General features: G+C 46.7%; 2 protein-coding genes across 3 annotated transcripts in view; one reads left to right on the forward strand and one right to left on the reverse strand.

Annotated features, from left to right (window-relative positions):
• SLC67A1 (solute carrier family 67 member 1) overlaps positions 1 to 15,456 on the forward strand; it is a 70,660-nt gene extending 55,204 nt beyond the window's left edge. The window contains exons 9-11 of the mRNA XM_083588621.1: positions 3,814 to 3,915; positions 9,971 to 10,091; positions 15,170 to 15,456. Of these exons, the coding sequence (XP_083444747.1) occupies positions 3,814 to 3,915; positions 9,971 to 10,091; positions 15,170 to 15,357 (411 nt within the window). The 3' untranslated portion in view covers positions 15,358 to 15,456. The remainder of the gene's footprint in view (positions 1 to 3,813; positions 3,916 to 9,970; positions 10,092 to 15,169) is intronic.
• A 2,336-nt stretch (positions 15,457 to 17,792) lies between these two features.
• LOC310750563 (pleckstrin homology-like domain family A member 2) lies at positions 17,793 to 20,964 on the reverse strand. Of its 2 annotated transcripts, none has more exons than XM_083588929.1 (2): positions 20,273 to 20,964; positions 17,793 to 18,241 (listed from the first exon to the last, which is right to left on the reverse strand). In XM_083588929.1, the coding sequence occupies exon 1, from the start codon at positions 20,746 to 20,748 to the stop codon at positions 20,314 to 20,316; it is 435 nt and encodes a 144-aa protein (XP_083445055.1). In that variant the 5' UTR covers positions 20,749 to 20,964; the 3' UTR covers positions 17,793 to 18,241; positions 20,273 to 20,313. The 2 variants fall into 2 exon arrangements, with proteins under 2 accessions (XP_083445055.1, XP_083445054.1); XM_083588928.1 differs by having other exon boundaries at positions 17,793 to 18,238; positions 20,273 to 20,962.
• Between the last annotated feature and the right edge of the window lie 4,659 nt (positions 20,965 to 25,623).

Consider the following 25,623-nt stretch of genomic DNA (forward strand, 5'->3'; position numbering starts at 1 on the left):
GGCTTTAAAGGTCAGCACCAACACTTTGAATTGTGCTCAGAAACGTACTGCATTTAACTCAAAGATAGGTTCACTGAAGTCCGAAAAGACTCCACTGTTGTCTTCCTCGTACAGATCACAGAGGAAAGTCTGGGTAACACAGAATATCTAATCCTCTGTCTGTGAAATGTACCATTGCTGAGTCAGTGACACCGAGCTCATAAAACACTTGGAGCCTGGTGTAACCTCCACCCCTTCATGCAATACCTGGCGGATGAGCAGGTATGATTCATGTGACTTGTTCATTCATTTCAGTGGGAGCTGGCCTTCACAGCAGCACTTTGAGGTCTCGCCTTCTGGTGTGGAAACGTGCAAAATTCTAGTGACGGTTCACTTTTAAGGAGGTGTTTGATAGCATGAAGCTGTGATGCTTCTCATCTACCCTCCATGGAAAGGAGCCGCAAATTACTTGTGATGTTGTGCTAATGATGGCTTGAAGCCTGAGGTTGCATGAGAACATGAACAGCCTGATTCTGAAAGGCCATTATTCTGTATCACCCTATATAATGCCATAGAATTAAAGCTAAAATGGCCAAAGGCCAAAGCTTGGGTGTTAACATGGCAATTATTCTGCAGTCCTCTGTAACACTCTCACCTCTTTCCCTTCCTTTTCCCAGCTACTGTCAAGCGATGTGAATAAGAACCTGTAATCTGTTTAAGAGTTCAACACCCACTTCCCTTTGAGCTGTTGTGAAAATGGGAGTTTGCTCAATCCTTTCGATTAATGAGTTCCTTTTCACACGTGAAGGCTAGACAGGAGGGCGAGGAAGTTCACCATTTGTCTTCCTGAAGAGGAGACTGTGACTGTTCATGGTCGGTCGTAGATGTGTTGCTACCTAATTTTGGCCAGGATTCTATGGCTTTAACAGAGGTGTACCAAGCAGAATTCAATGGATCAAGTATATTGCTGGTATGAGATACACCAACGGGGAACTGAATTTTATGTGTTCAGTTTGTGTGTATTTATGATTTATTTTACAGTTTTGTAAACCGCTTTTAGGACCATGTGGTAGCAAAGTAGGCTATAAGCTTATTAGACGTTTACGGTAAATGTCTTCACCTGCTGAATCTCTTGCCTGTCGGGCAGTTGTTAAAGGCACAAGAACCCTGCCCAAATAAAAGGTTCTTAGAATTTTCTTGGAATTTTCCCACTTTCCTCTTACCATGAGCATTGCTACAGTCATAAAGGCAGGCATGTGTGGTACTGACACTTAAGCACTGACACATTAATAGGTCATTCTTCCCCCACCCCCGTTATAATGTGTCAGACATATGCATCATAGCTGTGATGCAATTAAGTGAAATGCAGCAATGGAAACCTTGATTCTTCTCTGGAATAAGTTAGGTCACTTAGGGTTGCCGTATTTTAAGGAGCACAAAAGAGGACACATGTGCTGACCTCTACTTTTAACTATGGATCGCTATGACGACTCTCATTTGAAATACCCATGTATGCACTCTGGACATGTATGTACTCTGGACTCTGCCATAAGCCCCCCTGCCACAGCTAACTCTCATCAGGAGCTTCAGTTCTGATCTGAGGTCAGAACTAGCAAAAAAAGGATAGGCCTTCATCATCTGTGCTCTCATATCTGCTTCACAGCCTCTTCTCCCCTATCACACTGCCTGAAACTGATCCACCCATAACCATAGCCACCCTGACTGGGCAATGATTAGGAAATGATGTCTCTGGCCCAGTGCTCCATTTTCCGTATTTGCTAGCCATTTCTCCAGTGCAGAGCCCCGTGGCTGTTTCCCACATCAACTTCTTTTTTTTTGGGGGGGGGGGACTTGGAGATAATATCTTTGTTGGACAAAGAATGTTGTTTGAAGTGTCCCACAAGTGTTTCTGCAACTGTATTGAGCAGATTACCTCTGTGTAGGAAAATTTTCAGTGCCTGTCCTGACCGTTTGGTGCACTTTCCTCCTCTTCCTTGCATAGGGGCACAGCCTCAGGCAGTTTGAATTGCTCTTGGGGATAGTCCTTTCCTGCTCAGTCGTTCAGCTGTACATGAGCTCTTATTACTGATACTTCTGCACCCTCCTTTTCAGTGCAGTATCTTGTTATGACTGGTGAAGGAGAGGAATTGATTTGCTATAGCTGTGCAGCTTGTCTGTAATTATGATACAACTGTGATACAATTACAGAACATCACTGAGCATTTCTTTTGTTGTTGTTCCTGTTCTTCCTTTTGCTTACCAAAGGAAGGGGGAGAAGGAAGAATGCACAGCCCACTGGCAATTTATGTACACATATATGCATCAAGGTAACCACAGATGGAAGCTAGAGAGAAGAGAAATAAGTGGACCCTCAGGTTATGTTATCTTCAGGTAACGTAATCTTCGAGTTGTGAACGCAGAAGTGGGTTTGCCACTCAAGCGTGCGCTGAAGCGCTTTGCGGTGCTGTGCACAGAAGCGGTCCTCCGGTTACGAATTTTTCAGGATACGGCTGGGCCTCTGGAACAGATCCCATTCGTAACCAGAGGTACCACTGTACCGATAACAGTTTACTAACCAAACTGAACAAAAACAATATATAATTTGAGGATAAAAGAACAGTGGGGTTTTGTCTTTTAGGTTAAGCCTTGATAAGAACAGAGTTAAGTATCCATCTAAAGCATGCAGAGAAAAGCTCCCTCAGAACTCCGCAGCCAATCAGCACACATGTTACCTCAGTGAAGATCATGCCAATCTAAATGGTTGCTTAGCAACACCATCACCACCTCCCTTGGGTAGTTCACTGACACCGGAACTAAAATTAACCCTTTCTGTTACAAACTGAATGATCCCTGCTGTTACACTTTCAACAACAAAGAATTATTCAATATCGAGGCATCGACATATGTGGCTAGGCCTGCTGTGGTTTGCTACAGTTTTGCTGTAGTTTTGATGTGGTGGTGGTTGTTTTAAAAGAGGATCAGTTGGATAAGCCTGGATGTTTTGTAGTCGATGAGTGCACAACCTGCAAGGATTTATTTTTCATTTCAAAACTAATGAAAACTAATGAAATTTGACAAAAATATGAATACTCATGGAATGATGCGGGCAGACAAGATGGGAGCTGTGTCTCCCACCAGTCACGAGTGAGCTTACTAAAGAGCTCCGGGGACCTGTGACACTCATGCGACTCAGGTCCATGTACCAACTGCAATAAAGCTCAAGTGGCCGCACAAACCAGAAAGTTTCCCATGGCCCCAGCTATAAGGCTTGATTAACAAGAACTTCTCCCCTCTGAATTGGCATAGTGTCAACGTGGGACTGAGTTTATTAGAAAGTATGTCTAGGGAACTTGGGAGCCATCCCTTAGGGCAGGGTGGGGGGAATATAATTAAACCCCAAACCCTATAATTACTCATATAGTGAAATGGCACACCTAGAGGAAGAACCTCCCAGGAGATCTGTGCATTTAAGAACTATTTTCAGGATTAGGTTGCACCGTCTCATTTCCTCTTTTCCTACGTTTGCAAGCTTGCTCTTCCTTCAAAGTGATCCCAGGTGGTCTCTATCCAGGCAGTGTTCAGGGCCATACACATTGATCTGCAGCGTAGAGTTGTTTCATGTGCCCACAGACATGCACATGAACTTAAGAAGATCAAGCCTGATGCCTCAAGCCAATGACCCAGCTAGTCCAGCAGTCTGTTCTGACAGATGACACTCACAGATACAGCACTGAGTTTCTGGGCCTTGTTAGTGTACAAAAACAAACATTCACTCTGGGCTAGAAGCATCTGAGAATTTGACATTGTCTATGTCTCTGCCCTCTCTTTCCATAGGTTGTCCAGGGCCTAGTAATTGGGAGATTGACAAGTCGTTATTCAGAGTGGACTCTGCTCATGTTCTGCGTCCTTGTCTTCTGCGGAGTGGGTGTTGGTATGGTAAGGTACCAGACACACATACATTACCTGATAAGGCTGTGCTTTTGAATACTCTACACTTGATGCTATGCAAGTGAACATATGAAAAGTATTGTGTTTGACATAATCTGGGAGTTTTGTCTGTTGTGTTATATTAGTGGTGGTCCATTCACACATTTTTCAATTTTCTCCCATGTGTGTTTGTGTTATGACCAAAAGCTCTACCAGGCTTCCAGATCAACAGTCTGCTTCCTATCATGGTCCAACTAGGACAAACAAGGGGGGGATGATTTAAGCCTTTACTTCCTCCTGGAATTTTAAAAATATTTGCAAGTTAAAGGATGCTTTGCTTGGAATGGATTTTCCCAAATCTTGCCAGAATCTCCTGGGTTGAGAGAAAATATAAAAGCCAACATTTTTTTAAAAAAAGGTGTAATCAAACTTCTGCTGTTTGCGTTACATTGTCCAGAAGGACAAAAAATACATCTAACCACAGTAGATTCAATGTGGTTGATCCTCCAAACCATCACTTGGAAGATGGGAATGTACTGCAGACTCAAGAGCTCCCCTTTCAGATTCCCCCTTCATTTCCAGGTGCAATAGTGGCAGAAAATTATGGTTACCCTCAGTGCCGGATTTACGTATAAGCTAAACAAGCTATAGCTTAGGGCCCCACTCTCTTGGGGGCCCCCAAAAAATGTAAAGGGAAAAAAAAACCTGGATGTACATTTCCAAAATATAAGATAAGAAACAAATAAAATAAAACCTACATACAGTTAGAGCTTAATAATTATTTCACTATTAATATACTTCTTCTTAATTGTATTTCACTATTAATATACTTCTCCTTAATTGTATTTCAATTCAACAATTACTTTGATAAAATACATATTTTGTTATGTGCAAATGGCTTTAGATACCTATTAGGTCCATAAATTACCATATAGCATATATTCAACACAAAAAACAGCGACAATTTGTTGTTGACAAAGGACAGCTGGACATATAAAGGGCCCCATTAGCTTCAGTAGCTTAGGGCCTCATCAAACCTAAATCTGGCCCTGGTTACCCTGGCAACTATGGTTGCAAACTCTGCTTCAGATCATGGTTTGAATATTACCACTAACCATGTGTTTGAAAAGTCATGAGGCCACCACCTTGCTCTGGTCAGTGACTGGAAACAGGAACATGCTTTCTTTGGTTCCATGACTGCAGGTAGGCAGTAGATGTTAACCCTTACTTACCCGATTTGGCTATTGCAGCAATCTATTTGGATGCTGCGCAACTTGGAAACAGAGTTGGGCTGCAAAAGAGGATGGGGCTCCTGCGCTTTTAACAGTTGCCATGCAAGTGATACCTGCTGAAATTACACCTTCGACACAACTTTTAAAGGGGCAGGACCTTTCTCTTTTTTTTTCAACTGGTCATGCTAATCGCAGCATGTTCCCTCTATGGTGGAGCACCCAAACCGAGCCCAAACCGGTTTCTGCCAGCAGTACCTAGGATCTCTACTATCAACTTGGTTCAGAGATTACAATCATTTTTTCCACAAGGCTCTCCTCACTGCCACAGAGGCCTTAAAGGGCCCAGAAATGCTTTCCCATAACAACTATTGATAGGAAACTACAGCTGCAGCGCTGTTTGCAAGGGAAAAAAGCTTTATAATCAAGGACCTGCCAAGAAAATATCCCATCTCTGGGGGCGGTTTATGTGCTGGGTTTCTTCATGGGGAAAAAGCGATCTTGACGCAACTTGGCCAGAGCTTCAGGAATATCCCTGTCTGAACTAAGCGTGCAGTTTATATATCTGCTGACATAAAAACAATTTTATGAGCTCTGCAGCTCTTTTATGAGGAGGACATTTAACAAAGATCTCCAGTTACAACCCCCACCCAAACTAATCACTTCCTTTCAGTGGCCTCCAAAATATGTAGAGCTGAAATTAACAGAGAGGCCAGCTGCACTGAAAAGTAGCAGATGAAGGAAAAAATAATGGGAAATAGAGAGCAGTAATGAACAGGGTGCTCCAAATCAGCCAGAGTTCAGCCTCACTGCCTTCCAAACCACCCCAGATCCAATGGCTTCCTTAGGAAGAAACTATGGTTTGGGGAAGGACTCATTATAGCTCAGTCACATACCGTAGTTCATGCAGAACGTCTGAGGTTCAACCCTGGCATCTCCAGGAAAAAGAATGAGTTGCAGGAAAGACTTCTGACTGAGACCCCGGAGAGACCCTGCCAGTCAGAGTAGACAGAGCTGGCCTAGATGGACAAATATCTGACCAAATATATGAACAGCCCAATGAAAATTTTTAATTTCACCATCAGTAATTGCTTTTTCCTTATTAATACTTTTTATTAAGCCATCCAAATATTTCAGCAATAGTAAATAAAGCAGCGATAAAAACCAATAAAAAGAGCTAAAGAATCATTTAAAAGATTTGAGTTTTAATCTTGCACCTAAATATCATTAATGAATATCCCCCTCAGATCACTTTAGGGAGTCAGTATAAGTTTTGATATGAAATCCAAACCTCAAGTGTCATACTTAAACTTCATGGGCTGCTTATCTCTTTAAAATATTTGTAGTCAGAATCAATTTCTCCTGAGCAACGTTTTCGCTGCCATCTCAAGATGTTCAAGGAGTGGGGGGGGGAGCCACCATGCGCTGTTCAGATATGATACACTACGCATGCCTTTTGTCCTCAGGTGTCACACAGAAATCTTGTTTGAAGCAGTTTGGGACTTCTTGCAATTAACCCCCATCTCAAGATCTCAAGGTGCTGTGAGGGCAATTGCAATGAAGAAGGCAGCAAGCAGTTTTGTTTTGCTTACAAAAAAATTCCTATTGATTTACAAAGTCTTCTGGCCACAGGCAAATGGTAGATGCAGCAGCAGATCAGGTCAGGTGGGCAGGTGAAGCTTGAACCCTGAACTTTGAGAACCATTATCTGAGGGTCCTCCCCAGCCTTTGGCACCACATCTTTTACCTGTGCTCTTTTTTCAGTTTATCACGGCTATGGTTCTAAATTGTTGTGGCCACCCACTCATGGTCAATACCTTGTCAAAATATCTGCAGGAAGTGACAGCAGTATTTGGGGGCTCCTCCCCCTCTCCCCCACTGGATATTAAAAAGTGAAAAGGCAAGTGGTGTGTTACTGCGCATAAGGCGTCTAACAGTAAAAACTCCTACTAACCCACCTACACTTTGAAAGGAGATATAGATTTAAAGGGTTGTTCCCAAAGCTACTTGAAAAGCTGGGTGTGGGCAAACACACATATATCTTTCCAGACTCCCTGAGAGATCGAAAGTTGACTACCAAACAAAGAATGTAAGAAGCCGCCTTATTATCACTTATTGGCTTTATTTATCAAATTTATATCCTGCCCTTCCTCCCCAAGGACCCCAGGGCAGCACACAGACGCACAATCTGAAAGAAAAGATTCTAAAAACAATTACAGTAAAAAAAATATTCTAAAAGCAGTTCCACCCAATTATCTTGGAGTTGCCAGGGACAGTACTCTTCAGCCACCAAGTGCCTGGATAAAAGTGAATGTTTTCAAAATCCTCTTGAAACTTAATAACGATGGAGACAGGCACGCTTCACTAGGGAGGCCATTCTACAACCAGGGAGCCACCTCTGAAAAAGGCCCTGCTGGGCAGTCCCTAACAAACACACCACCAATAAGGTAGGTCAGTTGGCTACCACACCATACATTTAAAGCACATGTACAGGATACTCATACCTGAAAGAATCCTGGGAACTGTAGTTTACTCTTCACAAGAGTTATACTTCCCAGCAGCTTATTTCCCAAGATTCTTTAGGGGAGTGCTTTAAATGTATGGTCAGGCAATTTGTCCTTCTAACCCAGGCTTCCTCAACCTCAGCCCTCCAGATGTTTTGAGACTACAATTCCCATCATCCCTGACCACTGGTCCTACTAGCTAGGGATCATGGGAGTTGTAGGCCAAAAATATCTGGAGGGCCGAGGTTGAGGAAGCCTGTTCTAGTCCAGTGATGGATCTCCTGAACAGAGCAGCTCCCCAGTGTCTCAGGAATAAGAGGTCTATCCAATCGCCTTCAACCCAGTACTAATAACCAGGGGTTGAATCTGAGACCTTTGGAAGGCAAAGTATACAGAGTGATGGTCCCTGCAGTTCTGGAGGTGGGTTATGAGTGTATTCCCAAATTCAGAGTCTCTGCCTAAGCATGTCTTCAGTTCTTTCATTTTGGTGATAAAGATCTGGAAGGATCTTTGAGCAGCTGCACGATAAGAAAATAATTACATTCACTTCTTAGGCACACTGATTTGCATTTATACTTGAGAGACATTCCGGCTGACAAACGTTCAATTGATTCATTAGCAAGTGAGCAGGCCAGACAGGTCACACACACACACACACCAGTTCTGCACTCTGTAATGCGCTGCTGCTCGTTTGTTTTGACAAGCACGGTTTGGCTTTAATTATCTGTGCTAATACATTGCTGGTAAATATTGTGCAGGCAGTCTTGGGTTAGTAATGAGCACTTGAATGAGACCACATTACAGCTCTCTCTGCTGTTTAAATTGCCCCTGTGAAGGCTGAGCTAGATGTGACACATGGCTGGCATATTTCTTCCCCACAACATTGTTTAAAAACCAATTGAAGCCTGGGGAACCTGCTTTTGGAGGGTGGTTTTTTTTGTGATTTTGCATGTGTATACCATTGGGGGAAACTGCACTGCAGCTGCACATGACATCATGGAAGAATCTTAAAAACAGCTGTAGCTCTTGAGGTGGTTCACTGGATGAAACCTTTAGCAGCCTCTAAGTGGTGATTGAGAAGGGAGAGAACTTCATGCCAGTATCTTTAAGCACTGGGAGGTGATGGAGGAGCTGGCAGGTGGGTGTTGCAGGATCCTATTGCTTTGCAAAGATACCATTGCTGAGTAGATGGTCATTCCTGCTGACATCTGCAGCCTGCACCCATGAGAGAGACTACCCAGTGTGAAACCTTGTTCTGTGCTCACACATGCACACCATTTTCTCACTGCCCTCCAATACTTAAAGATACAGATAGAAGTTCCTCTCTCCTTTCAGATTGCATTGCAGTGTCTGCCAAAGGTTTCTCTGTAGGAAATCACTGTATGACCCACCACAGCTTAAGATGGGAGAAAAAATAAGTTCTTTGCTGGCTCATTAAGTGAACTTGTGAGAAATACTTTTTTTAAAGTCAGGTGGCCTCTCTCCTTTCTGAAATCCAAATGCCTTCAGATGTTTGGTTGTGACACTGGCACTAATCAGAACACATTAAAAAGGTAAAGGGACCCCTGACCATTAGGTCCAATCGTGACCAGCTCTGGGGTTGCGGCGCTCATCTCGCTTTATTGGCCGAGGGAGCCAGCATACAGCTTCCGGGTCATGTGGCCAGCATGACTAAGCCGCTTCTGGCAAACCAGAGCAGCACACGGAAACACCGTTTACCTTCCCGCCTGAGTGGTACCTGTTTATCTACTTGCACTTTGACGTGCTTTCGAACTGCTAGGTTGGCAGGAGCTGGGACCGAGCAACGGGAGCTCACCCCGTCACGGGATTCAAACCGCCGACCTTCTGATCAGCAAGTCCTAGGCTCCGTGGTTTAACCCACAGCGCCACCCGCATCCCTATCAGAACACATAGGTTCCTTTTATTAACACCTAACAATAAGCGACCTTACAAAAAAATGGCTACTAAACTACAGAATCAAGTCAGTAGCTGCCTGTTTCAGATCTAATGAACCTAGTGGCTGTCTTTTATTTAATAAGGTTCCATCCTTCAATCAATTGACTTTCAGCTCTTTAAAAAACAAAAAACAAAAACCTGTCACTTTTTGTCAGCCAAACCTGACTGGTGTAGAGCACAGCTGCTCCTCTGTATTGGCAAGTTTTGGCTCTGTGGGCCACGCTCATGTCTTGCAATGTTTTTTTCTTTATCCAAGTCTTCCTGGATACTGATCCACACACACACACACACACACACACACACACACCCTGCTGCATTTGTTGTATTCTAAAGCTGGCATTCTAACAGGCTTTCCTGCTTTGTCCCTTCTCCCAGGCCCTGATGACCAACATTTTCCATTATTGCCTCATTGTGCCCCCCATGATATTCTCCTTCGGTACTATAGCTGTCATTTCGGACATCATCCTGACCAAGTCCGTCCCTGCTTCTGACACTGGTAAGACCTGCTCCTCCGCCGGATGGATTTCCTTCTCCCTCTTTCTTGATGAAACCAGCTGGATGCGGCACTTGATTCCGGTTCACTTCTCTGAAAATGCTATGCACTGCCAAATGTGTGTCTTGTGCTCTGCCAGAGAGCCCAGCAGGAAGAATGCCCAGTTCCAAAGTCTCTGCACATCTCACATGCATTTATTTTTTAAAAAACAAAGGGTAGCCTTCAGTGGGATTTGCTTATTTGCCAAGCCGGCGAAGACTAGTTAGGATCAGTAGGGCTGGAAGCTGCAAGGGTGCCTGCAAGGAAGCCAGTGACCCATATTGACTTAATGAGAAGAAAGAGACAGAATCTTGCAGGGCTTCCTGGGATTAATGTCCTTGGGAAAGACCTGTGCAGTGTCCCTCTGCTTGGAGGTAGGACCTAGGTGTCATGTGGCCTCCTATCGCATCAGCACCTTGGGACCACCTCTTGGCTTGCAGCCTAGCAGCACTCATGCATAGGTGCAATGTTTGTGAACTGGTGCCTCCACAACGGAGCTATGTGCGTGTCCACCACTGCAGTATGCTTGATTCCAGCAACCCCACCTAGAGAGGCATCCATGCTCACGCACTGTCACTCTGCAAGAATGGAGCCTGGCTGTGGCGCCCATGCTTCTCAAGGCACTTGCTTGAGGGCCACCACAAGTGATGAATGGGAGTCCTTGTAATTCTTCACTCTTCTGAAGAATTCCATGATGGCGATATACAAGCTGTACCCTGGTGCTTCACAGTGTCTCCTCAGAACAATCACTTTACCTAAGCAGAAGACAAGCCATAGTGTTGTTGTTTTTCCAGAGAGTTGAAGGTGGTTTGAAAATGGGGCCTGCCAATCACCTAACTTTCAGCTCTGGGGGAAAAAGGTTTTCCAGGTTTTTATACAGACTTCTGGGATAGCTCAGTTGGTAAAACATGAGACTCTTAATCTCAGGGTTGTGCGTTTGAGCCCCACATTGAGCAAAAGATTCCTGCATTGCAGGCAGTTGGGCCAGATGACTCTCATGGTTGCTTCCAACTCTACAATGCTATAATTCTATGTTTGATCCCAGATTATAGCAGGATCAAAGGAATATGTATGTGCAATGGCAAGCAAAGGCCCTCTCAAGTCACTTACAGCCTGTGTTCAGGCTTGGATTGGGAAGAGCCAAGTTCAAATTCCCATTTAGTCATAAAGTTTGCTGGACGGTGTTGGGCCAATTATTTCCCTCAGCCCATCCTAACCTCACAGGATTGCAGTAAGGATACAACGGCAGTGGCGTAGCGTGGGTTGTCAGCACCCGGGGCAAGGCAAGTAATTTGCGCCCCTTAACCCGTGGATTTTAGCACTCGAGTGCGAGCGCGCCCCCCCCAGATGTTGCAGCCGGTGCGGCCGGCCCCCCCTGCACCCCCCACGCTACGCCACTGGGGCTGGGGGCGAGCGAAGGAGCCAAAGACCCCCCCAAAGGCTCAGCAGGAATTTATTAAATTTATTATTTGCGGAGCCCCCGCGGGCCGAGGCAGCCGAAGCCCCCTCCCCTCGGGCGCCTCCCCGCCCCCTCCTCTCCTTGGGCTGTAGGTGGAGCCCGCGCTCCGAGGCGCTCCAGATCCGGGCTTGGCGAGCGCCTCTCCTCCTCCCGGCCGGGTCCGGGGGCTTCCAGCCGAGCTCCGTCCTCGCCCCCCCTCCCCCGCGGCTGAGACTTGCGCTGAGAGCCGGAGCCAGCGGCGCCCCCTTCCGACGGGAGACCCTCGCCCGCCCGCCGGCTTCCTCTCGGAGGGTTTTGGGGAGGGCAGGGCGCGTCGAGGCCCCTCGGAGCTCTCCTCCCTCCCAGTCGGCAGAAGCAGCCTCCGCCTGTGGCTGGGCCGAGGGGATGGCGCCGGCGTCGGCATCGGGGTGCGGAGGCTGCCGGTGCCCGGCCAGGCGTCGGTGGCGGCGTCGGCGCTGCTGCAGCGGCTGCTCCTCCTGCGAGCAGTGAGTGGAGCGCAGCCGCAGCGGCGGCGGCGGGGGGGGGGCACGCTAGGGCGCAAGGCTGGCGGCGGCGGCGGGGAGCCCGGCGGAGGAAGGAACTTGTCCCTTCCCTCTGGACTCGCGCCCCCCCCCCAGATGTTGCGCCCGGTGCGGCCGGCACCCCTGGCACCCCCCACGCTACGCCACTGTACAACGGCATTTTATTCCATGTGGAATGTTGGTGCCAATGTGGAATGTCTCCAGCCTTATGCCACATGCACTCTGCATATGCCACTTCCTGTGAATCATATGTTTAGTTTATTATTTCTTTGTTTACTATTGCATTTATAGCAAATGGGCAGTGTGGCATGTGGGGTTCTGCCCCCCTCACCACCTTATCCTCACAACAATCCTGTTGGGCTGAGATGCAGGGACTGGCCCAAGGTCGCCTAGCGAGCTTCGTGGCTGAGTTGGGATTTGAACCCGCCACACCAGCTCTTTGTGTCCTTAAAACATGACTAAAGTGCCGTTTGTGGTTGCTAGATCAGCATGAGCTGTGGATATCGTCAACCGTGGAAGCAATCCTACGCTTTTGAAATGAAGAAGCTGAGAGGGAAGGTTTAAAGGCCTGGCATGGGTTCAGGCATCTTCTCAAAAGAGCTGTTATAAGGGAAATGGAGCCTGCTCTGCTTGCTTCCTGAGCCCAGAGGGGTAGCCTCAGTCACATATGAATGCTCCCTCAGTGGCCTAATCCCAAACCTGATTTGCATAGATTATTAGGTCACAGTTCAGAAGAATTTGCCAGTGTCTGCTTGGGAGCAGCAAAATACTGGTAATATAGCCTAGGAGCAAAATGCATCGGGAACAGTGTACTGGGACCCAGAGAATATGAGAGAGAGAAGGGGGTGGGGGTGGGGGAGGGAGCTGCATATAAGGGGTGGTGGTTTTGTATTTCCATTCAAGTAGATGTGTGTACTAGAATAATAGTAGCACGTAGTAGATCAGGGCTGGGTTACCGGCAGAGACATGTCTAGAATCTGTGCTATATTTAACAAGGGATGTTTTGGGTCTGTACTGAAGCGTGTAGCAATCATGAGCTTAAGACTACAGCTTGCATATCCCAGTCGGAAAACCATATGCTTTCAGCTGAGGAAAATAAGTTGCTAGTGCTGTGAGGTGCAGAGGGGCTGGGCTTCAAAGTGGGACATTAGGGACAGCATGTATCACTGGAGAAAATTTCGCAAAGTCTTTCGACTGCTCTTATTAAAGCCGTTTCTGGCAATTAATGCAGTGTGGGTGACTCCCAAAGCAGCACAGCTATTAAAAGTGCTTCAACACCCATTTCTGGCTGTGGGTGGAATGCACGTTACCTGACCCACCCATCGATTCATTTAAAGACACCTCCCTGCTTTACAATCATGCATTGCCAGTTGAAATGTTTTCATTTGTGGCTTTTAAATTATTTTTTTATTTTTTTAAAAAAAACCTCGTTCTTTTTGACAGTTTCTTCACCAGTTGCAATTATTTCATTCATGGCTTTTCTTGTCAAACAAACAGAGGTTTTCCGGTGAGGAGAATTGCTAGACACCTTAAGGAACATAAATCAAGGTCCTTTTTCAGGAGGAGCATGCATGCCTTGGGTGGCCAGTGTGGGGGAAAATATAGAATTTCTGCACCTTTGGTTGCCATGCAAACTGCACCTGCTAAAATCCCCTCTTCTACACAAACAGTCAAGGTGCAACAGCCTTGCCCTTTTTTTTCACCTGGCCACCCTGTGCCAATCACCACGCAGTGTGCTCCAGTCAGGTGAAGCTCAATGCTTGCTCGAACGGCCTCTTCTCCAGCCATCCACTCGTCAGATTCTGTCGGTGTGTCAGCCATCTATGGAGTCCACTCTTCTCGGGTTGCTGTTTCTCCTGCCCTACCCTTTCTGCTCTCTGCTGCAGTTCCAGCTGCCTCCATCAGTCTACAGTCTTCTGGGTTTCTCTTTGGGCCGGATGCCACTCTGCCCTTCCCTTCAGCATCCAGAACAAGCTGTTTGGGTGTTAGGGAATAGGTCGGCAAAGTTCCAAGCTAAGGTCACTTGCTAGCACCCATGGTAGGGTTACCAGGTCCAAAAGAGGGCAGGGCTCCTTTAGTAGCTGTGTAGAAAAGGGGATTTCAGCCGGTGTAGCTCATCATGCAATTCTGTGCAACAGAATTAAACATATGCTTACATTTCCTGTTGATACTGGTGGCCTGCTTATGCGCATCATGCTAAACCAAACTGTGGCTTAGCGTGATCTCCTGGGAAGGTGATAGTGGCTACTTTGCTCCTCATTTTACTGCTGCACCGTGCTGACCTAAGCATTGGTTTGACTTAGTGCCTTGTCCGAATTTGGTGGTGTTGCACTCTCTAGATGAACCGCAAGCTGTAAACCAAGAACAGACTTTGGTTGCAGCTCATGGTTAGCCTGGAGACAACTAAACCACAAGCCACAGTTCAGATGACATGTTTAGCCAAACCATGGCTTAGCTCAGCCCAGTCTGCCAATGAAACATGCAGGAAGGAGCAAAATGGTCACAATCTCCTTGGGAACTGGCACACTCACACATTTATGCTAAGCCATGGTCAAAGGCACTGACTTGCCCCCCACATTTAAGGGGTGCGGTGTCACATGACATGTATGACATCATACGCATGACACCAGCGGGGAGTAGGGGATGGGGGCCTCAGTATTGGAAGGGCTCAGCCTCCTACCCAAAAATATTGAGGGGGCTGAAGCCCCTTCTGCCCCCTGTAGTTGGCGCCCCTGGCCATGGTTTAGCTTAGTGTGACATGCACACTGGGCCAGTGGGATTTACTAGTGCTTCATCACACCCATCCCTTGTAATGCTGGTGAGGTACCAAGTTCCATGTTTGGAAATGGACTTCTCTTCGTTCCTTATTTCAATTGCAGAGTTGTGTGAATTGTGTGAAATCAGATTTATGGTCTGCCACATTACTGTGTTTAGGACTGGCATATGAAATCCCTGATTGCAGAAATGCTAAAGACACATTGGTCTAATACAGTGGTGTTGGAGTAGATACTGACATTAATTTTGATCTGCAGAATTAATTTTCTTTACGTTTTCTTCCCTAGGTGCCATGCTGGGAATTAGTTCCTCAGTTCAACCATTGACAAGGACAATAGGCCCAACTATAGGAGGATTTTTGTACAGACGATTTGGGGTCTCATCCTTTGGTTATTTACAGCTGCTGGTTAATATACCTCTGTTTTTCTACATCTTGAGGAAGAGGACCCCTCACAATGAAGGGAAAGTACAGTAATTAAGTCTTTAGATGGTGTGCTGATGAGAAGATGTGCTATAACTCTATTTTAGGACTTTTAATTGCCCTATCTGACAGGAAATAAACTAATTTAAACCAGTTCCCTTAATGCACTGCAATGTACTGTAGATATGGTTGGGTAACTGTTGATGTTGGAACTGTTATCAAAGCCTAAAAGCTCTATCAAAGCATTCCGCACCTTTGATTGCAATCACACTGGGGATCTCTGAAGGCTCTGCAGATGGAATGTTCTTTCTTTAGATAGCAACATGTATTTCTACCAGAGCCTCAACAGAATTTCTATTGTAAAAAAGAGGCCTAGTTGGGAATACACGGTGGGGAAAACAGAAAAAAGAAAACCAACAATTTCAAGTTACACGTGTCGTGTCAATTTTGTCTCTAAGAATAGGATCCATGAAGCCCCTTGTCCACATCTCATCCCAGCCAGAAGCTCACTGCCAGATCCTAGAATTGTAGAGTTGGAAGGGACCCCCAAGAATCATCAGGTCCAGCCCCCTGTAATGAAGGAATCTCAACATCCAATTTGAAATTAAACCAAACCCTACTTAGGTTTGCAACTGTGCTAGCAGTTTTATTGTTGCACCCCTGTAGCTAAATAAGCCAGCCACTCTCAGACTAATCCCCACCCATTGTAATATGAAGAGAATACTGAGCTACTTTATGAGATTGTCTTTAAGGATTAAAAAATTGTGCATTCATGGCACTTTGAACACTCACATGATCTATATAAATGCTAGGTTCTATTAGTTGCCTTGATTCTGCCCTGTGGCATTGTCACTCCTTACCAGAGTGCGTGGCTGTATCATTTGGAACAAGTAGACAGGAGGAGCGTCAGAGATGGAAGTCTACTTCCGGGCAGAGACCTATTCCAGCTGGCAGTCACCCCTTTCTGAGCCTACAGATCTGACAAACAGACAGCAATACTTGAAAAGCTATATCCTCTCAAACAGAGCATGACTTCCCTCAAGTCAGCAGAGGTGTCATGCAGCTGACTCAGTTAACTTCACACTTACCAAGCTGGCAAGCTACACAGCTGTAAAGTGGTTAAACTGCTCTGCATAGCCGAAAGTGCTTTCAAAGCCATGTTTTGGCCTGTGTGTGCAGGCGTTGAGCTTGTAGTCCAAAACATCAGGAGGGCACCGGGTTGGGGAAGGCAGGTTTCAAACTTCTGGTAAGTAAGTGTTCAAAGATCTTTGCACACCGCAACTTCAGTAATCCTTTTAGCATGACACTAAGGCAGTGTCAGTGTAGTTTCGTGGTGAGCTGAAACAGTGGGCCATGTTCCACAAGGTACAAAAAGTGGCATTTTGCATGGCTAAATAAACATGTAGTGCTCCTTCAACACCTGCTCCCCACAGCCCTGATCTGTCGCTGTTCTGATGTCTTAAGTTTCAAATTCTTCCTCTCAGCAACGGTGCTGGTGTCATGCAGGAGACTGGTCTGAAACACATTGCAGCAGCCAACCAGGGCTGCTTTGAGCAGCGGCGGGGGTGGGGAGGGGAGTCACCTTTTAGGGAGGTATTGGAGCCCCACTGAAAATGCTTGGTGAGCATTCTGTTCTATCCTAGTGGTTAGCAAATCACATAGAAAAATAGCCTCTGCCCTCTAGGCTCAAGGTGCCCCTCCATTGCTGTGCTCTACCCTTGTCTATGCTCTTGGTGTAGAACTTGATGGATGGTTCAAAAGGGAACTTGCTCAGATGGAGCTGAGAAAGCTAGTTCTCCATAGCAGTGAAGAGGTACTGCCTTCCTCCGCAGTACAGTGGTACCTCGGGTTAAGTACTTAATTCATTCCGGAGGTCCGTTCTTAACCTGAAACTATTTTTAACCTGAAGCACCACTTTAGCTAATGGGGCCTCCTGCTACTGCCGCGCTGCCGGAGCACAATTTCTGTTCTCATCCTGAAGCAAAGTTCTTAACCTGAAGCGCTATTTCTGGGTTAGCGGAGTCTGTAACCTGAAGCATATGTAACCCGAGGTACCACTGTATGTTGCTTCGCTGAGCTATGTCACCAGAAGATCTTGAACTGCAGCCACCTTGAGGCACCACACTGGTTCTCTGCATGCTACAGTGTAAACCGGGTAGGCTGACAGGTTTTTCTTGCAGTAAAGCCTTGGTCTGGATAACCTTTTGATTTCTTTTTATGATCCTGAGAAAGCATTCAGTGAACTGACCGCTGGTCTGACTCAGTTGGGCTGCTGCGCTTTTAAGACAGGCAAATGGGGCTACTCTACATGCATTTCTATCCTATCCCCGGCAAGGCTGAGCCCCCACTCTTTATATCTGCAGACTCCTAAACACACATTTGCAATTCTGCTAATACAAGGGCTTTCCTTAGTAGTACCCCATTGTCAGGTGCAAGCAGAGAACCACATTTCCACATCTGCTGATAAATAAAAGACTTCACCTCAGATATACAGTAATAAAAAAGCATTTAATTTGGAATGGACATATTTAAATGCCAGAAGCAATTTTAAGACAAACATGTGCTTAAGGATATTTTATCAAAATAAATACAAATATAGATATTACAAATAATTTAAACTGGTTTTGCATCAGCAGGTGCTGAATATTCTTTGCATTTCATAAATAGAAAAACAATAGCATTTTTTGCAAAGCTAGGCATCCTGCTCACACAGCCACGCTTTGCCCTATGAGTCTTTTTAAAGAAAATGTAAAAAGTCTTTGGTCTGCAAATGCCTCTCGTAGAACAGCCTGGCCTCTTTGCTCAGCCACCTCATCAGACCTGGGAAGAAGCTGGGCACTCCTAGCCTTCTCCTTTGCTTTCCTTCATTGGTGTCCTAATGTCCTAATGGTTCAGTCTAAAACAACTGATTTTCTTTGTCATCCAGAGGTACAGTCTGCTGAAAACAAGAGAAAAGCAAATTATTAGTGATGCAGCAGGACAAGCAAGCTAGTAGCAAAAATAATAATAATGCTAAACTAATAGCAAGACTGCCTTTTTAAAACCTCAGGGATACAGAAAGATCCTATAAAGAAGCATCTAATAGTGTCATCCTTTTCTGAGGCTTTGCCACCGTAGGCTAGACTTTAGTAGTTCTGAACGTTTACTTACAGCACAGTCCTAAACACGGTCTCTTCAGAAGGCAATCCTACTAAATTCCATGGGGCTTATTCCCAAGGGAATGGAATTAGGATTACAGCCTCAGGAACCCACTGAGGTCAAGTCATCCTACTACCAAATATACAGAGAAAATAAGAAGCTGCCTTAGACAAGAGTCAGACCACTACACTCTGCGTGGCAACAGCTCTCTAGGATTCAGGCAGAGAGTTTTCCCCCCATTCCAATGGGAGATGCTGGGAACTGAATCTGGGATCTTTTGCATGGAAAGCTGTGCTAGCTGGGGCTGAAAGGAGTTGTAGTTCAACACCAGGGCAGTACCAGGCTGGCAAAAGCTATATTTTAAGTTATTTGGGTCAAATAATAATTTGAGTAATAGCACAAATAGACACCCCCAAACTCTACTGCAGAGACTCTCTGCAATGAGTTCTTAGCGCAAAACTCACAACATCTCAACCCTCCATTCTCATCCAGATGACTTGTAGTACGAAACCAGGGACAAGGAACATGGTATCCTCCAAGTTATGTTGGACTAAAAATCCCCTCATCCTTGGTCACTAGCCATGTAGGCTGCATTTGATGGGAGTTGGAGTCTAACAGCTCCTAGAGGGGTACAGTGTTTCTCATCCCAGGAACTCCTAAAAGTTTGAACAGCTCCTCTCTCCCAACATCCTGGTCCTAACTTTTTTCTCCTTTTACTTGGAAGCGGATGAAAGTCCCCATTTAAAAATAAATGGCAATTCCTGCCTGTAATATGGGTGTGTGCTGAAGCAGCACATTGGCCACACAGAAAAAGCCTTTGTCTGGGAGTTTGTTAAGAAGAGCCCCAGATGCACACGGGTGTCACCCTCACTTTAGCCATTTATTCTGGATTACCTTTAACAAAGCCAGTAAGAGCCATTATTTGAGGAGGGCAATAGCCCAAAGGAGGCTTCCAGAGCCACCTAGCCTCTCACTATTCCTTAAATGGCAGCAGCTGAATTAGACGAAAAGTCAAAATGCAGCTTCATTTTTTATTTTTATTTTTTGCAGACTGCCTGGCCCCACTCCGGTTCCGAGTTCTGCTTCCTTGGCAAATGCACACATTATCCCAATCCTAAATCTGGGAGGAAACCATGGTACATCCAAGTATTCTCATTTAAAATGATTAGTTCATCCCCAGTTTAAGCTGATGGAATTTAGGCGGTTTAAGACAAATGCTCCTGTTAACTTCAGTGGTACCTTGGTTTACGAACTTAATCCGTTCTGGAAGTCCGTTCTTAAACCAAAGCGTGCTTTCCTATAGCAGCAGGGGGACTCAATTTACAAATGGAATACACTCAACAGGAAGCGGAACGTGGTCTGCTTCCAAGGCAAAGTTCACAAACCAAAACACCTACTTCTGGGTTTGCAGCGTTCTTAATCCAAGTTTTTCATAAACTAAGCCGTTCTTAAACCAAGGTACCACTGAAGTGTTACTGTTCACTGACGCTCATCTACTGTTAGTCAATAATCTGCAAAATCATCATCTAGAACCAAGCTCTGCTGCCCACAGGGAGGTTAGGCGCAACAGATTCCACCGAATCGCTTTCTCAACCCACGATAAATTCTGTATGGGGTAAGAAGGGGAAGGCCGCTGAATTGCAAACAACTTTCCCAAAGTTGCGCTGGTTATCGACGGAGTGGTTGTGATCCAGCAGGCCGTATGAAGCAGAACAGGTCTTAGAATTTTGATTCAGATTAATCGACTCAGAGGATCAAGAGTGAAGATGGGGAGGCGAGGAGGGGGCGAAGTCAGGGGGCAAACGAGACCAAGACGGCAGCACTCGCTCACCTTAGGTCACTCTCTCGCTCGGGGGCGCGCGTGTGTCGGGCTCAGGGCGCGCGCGCGAGGCGCCTGTCCCGGGTGGCGGCGGCCGCGTGCTCGGCGGCCTCCTGGCGGCTCTTGAAGTCCTCGATGGCGCGCTTGTTCTGGAAGTCGATGAGCGCCATGGTGATGGAGGCGTTCCAGCAGCTCTCGCCCGGGCACCGAAAGTCGATCTCCTTGCGGTCCGTCGTGACGATGGTGAAGTACACGTACTTGCCCGTCCGCTCCACGCAGTCCACCTTCTGGATGGAGCCGAAGCGCAGCTCCTTCCCGCCGCCGCCGCCGCCCCGGGCCTTGCCGGCCTCGGGCGAGAAGAGGCTCAGGCTGTCCTTGCTCAGCACCACCGCCTTCTTCTTCCACAGCTGGAAGAGGCTGTCGCTGCGCTTCTCCAGCTCGCCCTCGCGGATCACCTCCGACGGCGACGCGCCGGCCGGGCCCTTCATGCTGCTGCTGCCCGCGCTCGCCAACAGAGCCGCCGCACCGAGATCGCCTTACAGGTCACGCTCGCCCGCCTGCCCGCCTTGCTTGCCTGCCTGTCTTCCGACGGGGACGCTGGCCTCCGGCTCCGCAACGCCGCTGCTGCTCCTGCTTGGGCTGCTGCGCGCTCTCGCGGGCGAAGAACCGGCTGAGCCCTTTATGGCTTTGGGGCCGCCCCAGGCCCCGCCCTCGCGAGGAGACCCGGGATGACTTGGGCGCTTCTTCCCGCCGCCCACTCGCTCGCTCAGCCCTTCGCACAACCAGCCGCCGCCGCCCCCCCGACTTCCTGCGGCCTCCCGGCGGAAGCGGATTGATCCTCAGCCCACCCTCGGGGCCGGGAAGCGCCTGGCACCGGCGGCTGTCAAAGCAGATCCTCCCTGCCTTTCCCTCCTCCAGGTCGCTTTCCCTTAGCCTTAGAGAGCAGCTCGTTTCCTATCTGCTGACGTGTTGGACTTGCCTTCTGTTCTTATTCCCCCCCCCTTAAAGCTTTCGAGGGGGTTTCCTGTTCCATCCGTTGGCAGTGGGTCAGGATCTGCTGAGAGGTCTCTTGCGTGGCTTGCAGTAGATCAGCAAGGAGATCTACACACACACACACACACCTAAATTAGGCTGCTGAGTTTAAGGACTTTTTGGGGGAAAGCTTGTGTTAGCCTGCAGGATGCCTGAGTCTCTTCTAATCGCTGGGGTCCTGGATCCAGCAAGGGTTAAAATCTAATGGAGGACTGCATTGCTGAACTATGGTCCTTATCACCACCAAAGTATGGGTCCATAGTATAACAAAGGAGGTTGTTCTGTGCCAGAAAGAAAATGGTTGTTGGGCTCCCACCCACCCTCACCTGGCTGGTAGTGAAGAAGACAAAAATGCAGAGCTGTGTGAGCTGGGTGGAAGCAGGCAGAAGCTAGTGAATGAGAACCATGCTTAATTTCTGCTTGAATCCAAAGCTATGACTATGGGAGATGCAGGCCCTTCTGTGATGTTAATGCTATGAGCCCCTCCCTTGTAGGATCAGGTTGAGTATATGTGTAAGAAACCCATATATCATAAAGACTCCACAGTCTCTGCTGTCCCTCTTTCCAAGGAAGCAGAACCTTAGGTAAGTGCATGGAATCCCTGGAGTATCTTGCCCAAAATTGGTGCCGATTGCGGCTTTGCTTCTCTGCCACTGGCAGAGGGAGCAGACCAGGTAGAAACCTCACACTTCCTAAGGTCTGGGCCAGCTCTGACCCCCTGTTTCCCCCATCAGCAGCCAGCTATGTTTCCTTGCCTAATGGTAGGGCTCAGTTGTAAAATGCAGGAGTCACTTTTGTAGAGTTATCATATTTTGAAGAGCAAAAGAGAGGACACATTTGCCGTTTTCTGCTTTTAACTATGGATTGCTATGACAACTCTACCCATAAAAATGGACCTGTCCTGGAAAAAGAGGACATATGTGAACCCTACTTTTGAGGAATTAACATTCCTCATAGAGAGTGGAAAAGAATAAATAATTTGTGCTCTATGCGTGTGAACATATGAGGCGGCCTATCTCAGTCTCGAGGTTTCCTGAAGCAAAGGAAACTGAAGGAACGGCACTTAAGATAAAGAGGCCTAGCTCTCCTCCATGAGCCAGACCCAGCCCAGCAGCTGAATGAAATCTGGGAGGCGTTCCAAGGCTGCAGCTGACTCAGGCGTAGATAGTGGGCTAGGCAACAGCTGCATTCCTGGGGCCAGTCATCCTGTGAGGTGCAGGCAAGCCAGGGAGGGAGGGAGGGAAGGTGAGGAATAGGCGAGAGCAGAGGTAACCAACATGGTGCCCTCCAGAAAATGGACTACAACTCCCAAGAGCCTCTGCCAGCACAACCAATGGTCAGGGATGATGTGAGTTGTAGTCCAGAAACTTCTCACATGCTCCCAGGGTGAGAGGCTGGAAGGAGAAAGGACAGATCGCAGATAAGAGCTGGGAGGGGCTACTACCTTTTATGAATGTTAAGAACTACCTTTAAGAGAGGACATCATACCTTATTTTTACTTTTTGTAGCTGTTTTTGTTTTCTAATTTACATCAGTTTTCTATATCTATATTGTGTCATGAAAAAACTTTTAATAAAAACCTGAACACAGAAACTTGGCATCAGGTTGGCTACCCTGGAAGTTTGCCACCCTAGGCAGCCACCCAGTTCTCCTACTGGTTCAACCGACTCTTAGCGCAAAGCACCATGCCATTGCCCACATGTGGGTAAAGTTGAGTCAGCTGGTGTCATAGTGATGTCAGGTGACTGGCAAAGTGGGTGGCTGCACCCACATGTCATACCTGACCTGGAGGTGGTGGTCAAGATACGCATCTGGCTTGCTGGCCAGGCCCAGTTCCCCACTCTTGTGTCCATTGCCTTCTGACCTGAGAGCAGAACACAGTGCCCCTCTTGCACAGCTTTTAGTCATCAGCAGCCGCCCATGAGCCTTGGCTCCCTAAATGAGGAACAGGGGGAAGGAAGGCACACAATCTTGCAAAAATTACCGTATTTTTCGACCCATAGGACGCTCCGCCCCATAGGACACACCTAGTTTTTTTTTGGGGGGGGGAATAAAGAAAAAAAAATTATTTCCCCCCCAGGCACGGTAGCCGAGCTTCCCCCGACCCCAGCCCCCAGAACAGCCTGCTATCTGCAAGCCTAGGGAGCCGCGCCACTCTTTAGCGCGCCCCAGGCTTTGGAGTGCAGGCAGCTCTGCGTGCCCTTCGGGAGCCCGGCGCGAAGTCGCGCCGGGCTCCCTAGGGTTGCGCAGGGCTTCGTGAAGCCTGGAGAGCAAGAGGGGTCGGTGCGCACCGACCCCTCTCGCTTTCCAGGCTTCAGCGAAAGCCTGTATTCGCCCCATAGGACGCACACACATTTCCCCTTCATTTTTGAAGGGGAAAAAGTACGTCCTATAGGGCGAAAAATACGGTAGCCACACAGCTAAGTGCTTTCCCTTTCCATAGTTGTCCATAGGATTTAATTGCAACCAACTTTTGCTAAATGGTGCTCACACCCAGAAGAGAGTCCCTCAATGTCTCACTGTTTTTTAAATCAACGTTTCCACTTCCCTCCATACCCTTTTTATATTTTTATCCAGCTACCTTTAGTACAAACAGGCTGCGTTGCAGTCAGAGCCCTTGGACAGGCTTTGAATTGACTTTGTGCACTTGGAAAGGCAACAGAAAGAAGGCATGAATGAAACCCAGATCAAGGCTGAGCAAAGGTCAGGTGTGCAGGCAGGCACATGTTTGCACACGCCCTGCTCCAGATGTCCTGTTTGAAATAATGGGTTTTCTTTCCTGGGAACAGACGTTTGCTATGGGATTCTTGACTTTCGGTATTGTGCTGCTTTCCAAGGCCGCACCCAATTCATACTAGCACATATTGGTCATTCAGATGATGTGAGTGCTGTTCCTCCAGTCAGCCTACACATCTACCTACACTTGCTAGGGTTTTTTGTTGTTGAGTGGTCCTGAACAAAGCAGACTGCATAAGAGGTTTGGTGAATTGTTGGGGATCCACAGCTGTGAAGCAAGAGGCAGCAGCATTTCTGGGATGATGAACTGATAGTATCTCACTGGACAAATCTGTCATTTTGGTTCTCTAGGGCTGTGTACACATTATACACTTAAAGCATGCGCATGCACACAAACTCACAAAAAAGTATCCTGAAACTGTAGTTTACCCCTCACATAGTTACAATTCTCAGCACCCTTAACAAACTAGAGTTCCCAGGATCTTTGTGGTGGGGATGAACATGTTTTAGATGTGCTTTAAAGGTATGGTGTGTACACAGGCTACGTTTCTCATTTTTCGAGTCTTAAATTCAGTTCTCCAGATTTCTGCAGCAATCAGCGTTTTAAAATGAAACATAAATCCTCATCAAGGTTTGTCAGCTTTTTAGTGCAAAATTATAGTAATAAGCATATATTTGTAGGCAGTTTTGACTAATAGACAAATTATTGCAAGCTAGTTCTCCTAATATCTTGCATTCTATATGTTATTTTCACTAATACACACGTTTTATACACATTTACCCCAATATGCATTTTGCACGTACTCTTTGGTTGGAGAACTGCACTGCAAAATTCAGAGAAGTGTGGATTTTGAAGAATACCTGTGTTTCAGTTCACATATTGGATTGAGGAGTGCAAATTAGGTAGGTTCTCATTTAAATGCAAACAAAATCAAATGTCTCCTCCATCCCTATCCATCACATTGAGGATATTGTTATGAGTTTGGTGGTGGGGAAGGCTGTATGCCAAGGCCCTTCTAATGCTTGTGTACAGCAAGTGTTAAAATCTAAGCAATGGTTCAAATTCCTGGAATAGCCAGGCTAGCTTTCTGATGTGATAATGGTCCTCTAAATATGGCTCATTAAGGTAACAAAGGAAGGGGCTATGAGTCAGATGACAAATGGGTGCCCACCCTTTCTCAACTCAGACCAGAGTTGAGTTGTGTGAGAGAGAGCTAGAAGCTGGAGCAAGAAGCAGGCTGAAGCCTGTGAAGGAGAGACATGCCTGATTTCTGCTCACATCCAAGGCTATGGCTATGGGTGAAGCAAAACTCTCTTGGCATGTGAACACTGTGAACCCCTCTATCATAGGCTCAGGTGGTATATATGTGCAATTAAACCATATATCATAAAGATGCAACCCATTTCCACTATATCTCATTCCAAAGAAAACATGAACCCTGGGTAAGCACTACCTGGAATCCCTCGAGTCTTGCATCATTTGGAGATTGGGATGGCGTACAACAACTTGCTTGTTGAGAAATGGAGGAGTCTTGAGAATGGGAAATGTAATAATTGGTGTGCCAGAAATTGTCTAGTTTCTAAAGTGTGGGCGA

This window comes from Podarcis filfolensis, assembly GCF_964270895.1.
Source record: "Podarcis filfolensis genome assembly, chromosome: 1".
In the NCBI taxonomy this organism is placed as follows: domain Eukaryota; kingdom Metazoa; phylum Chordata; class Lepidosauria; order Squamata; family Lacertidae; genus Podarcis; species Podarcis filfolensis.

Coding starts and splice junctions, on each gene's coding strand:
- LOC310750563 (XM_083588929.1), bottom strand. CDS start 20,748: ATGAAGGGCCCGGCCGGCGCGTCGCCGTCGGAGGTGATCCGCGAGGGC.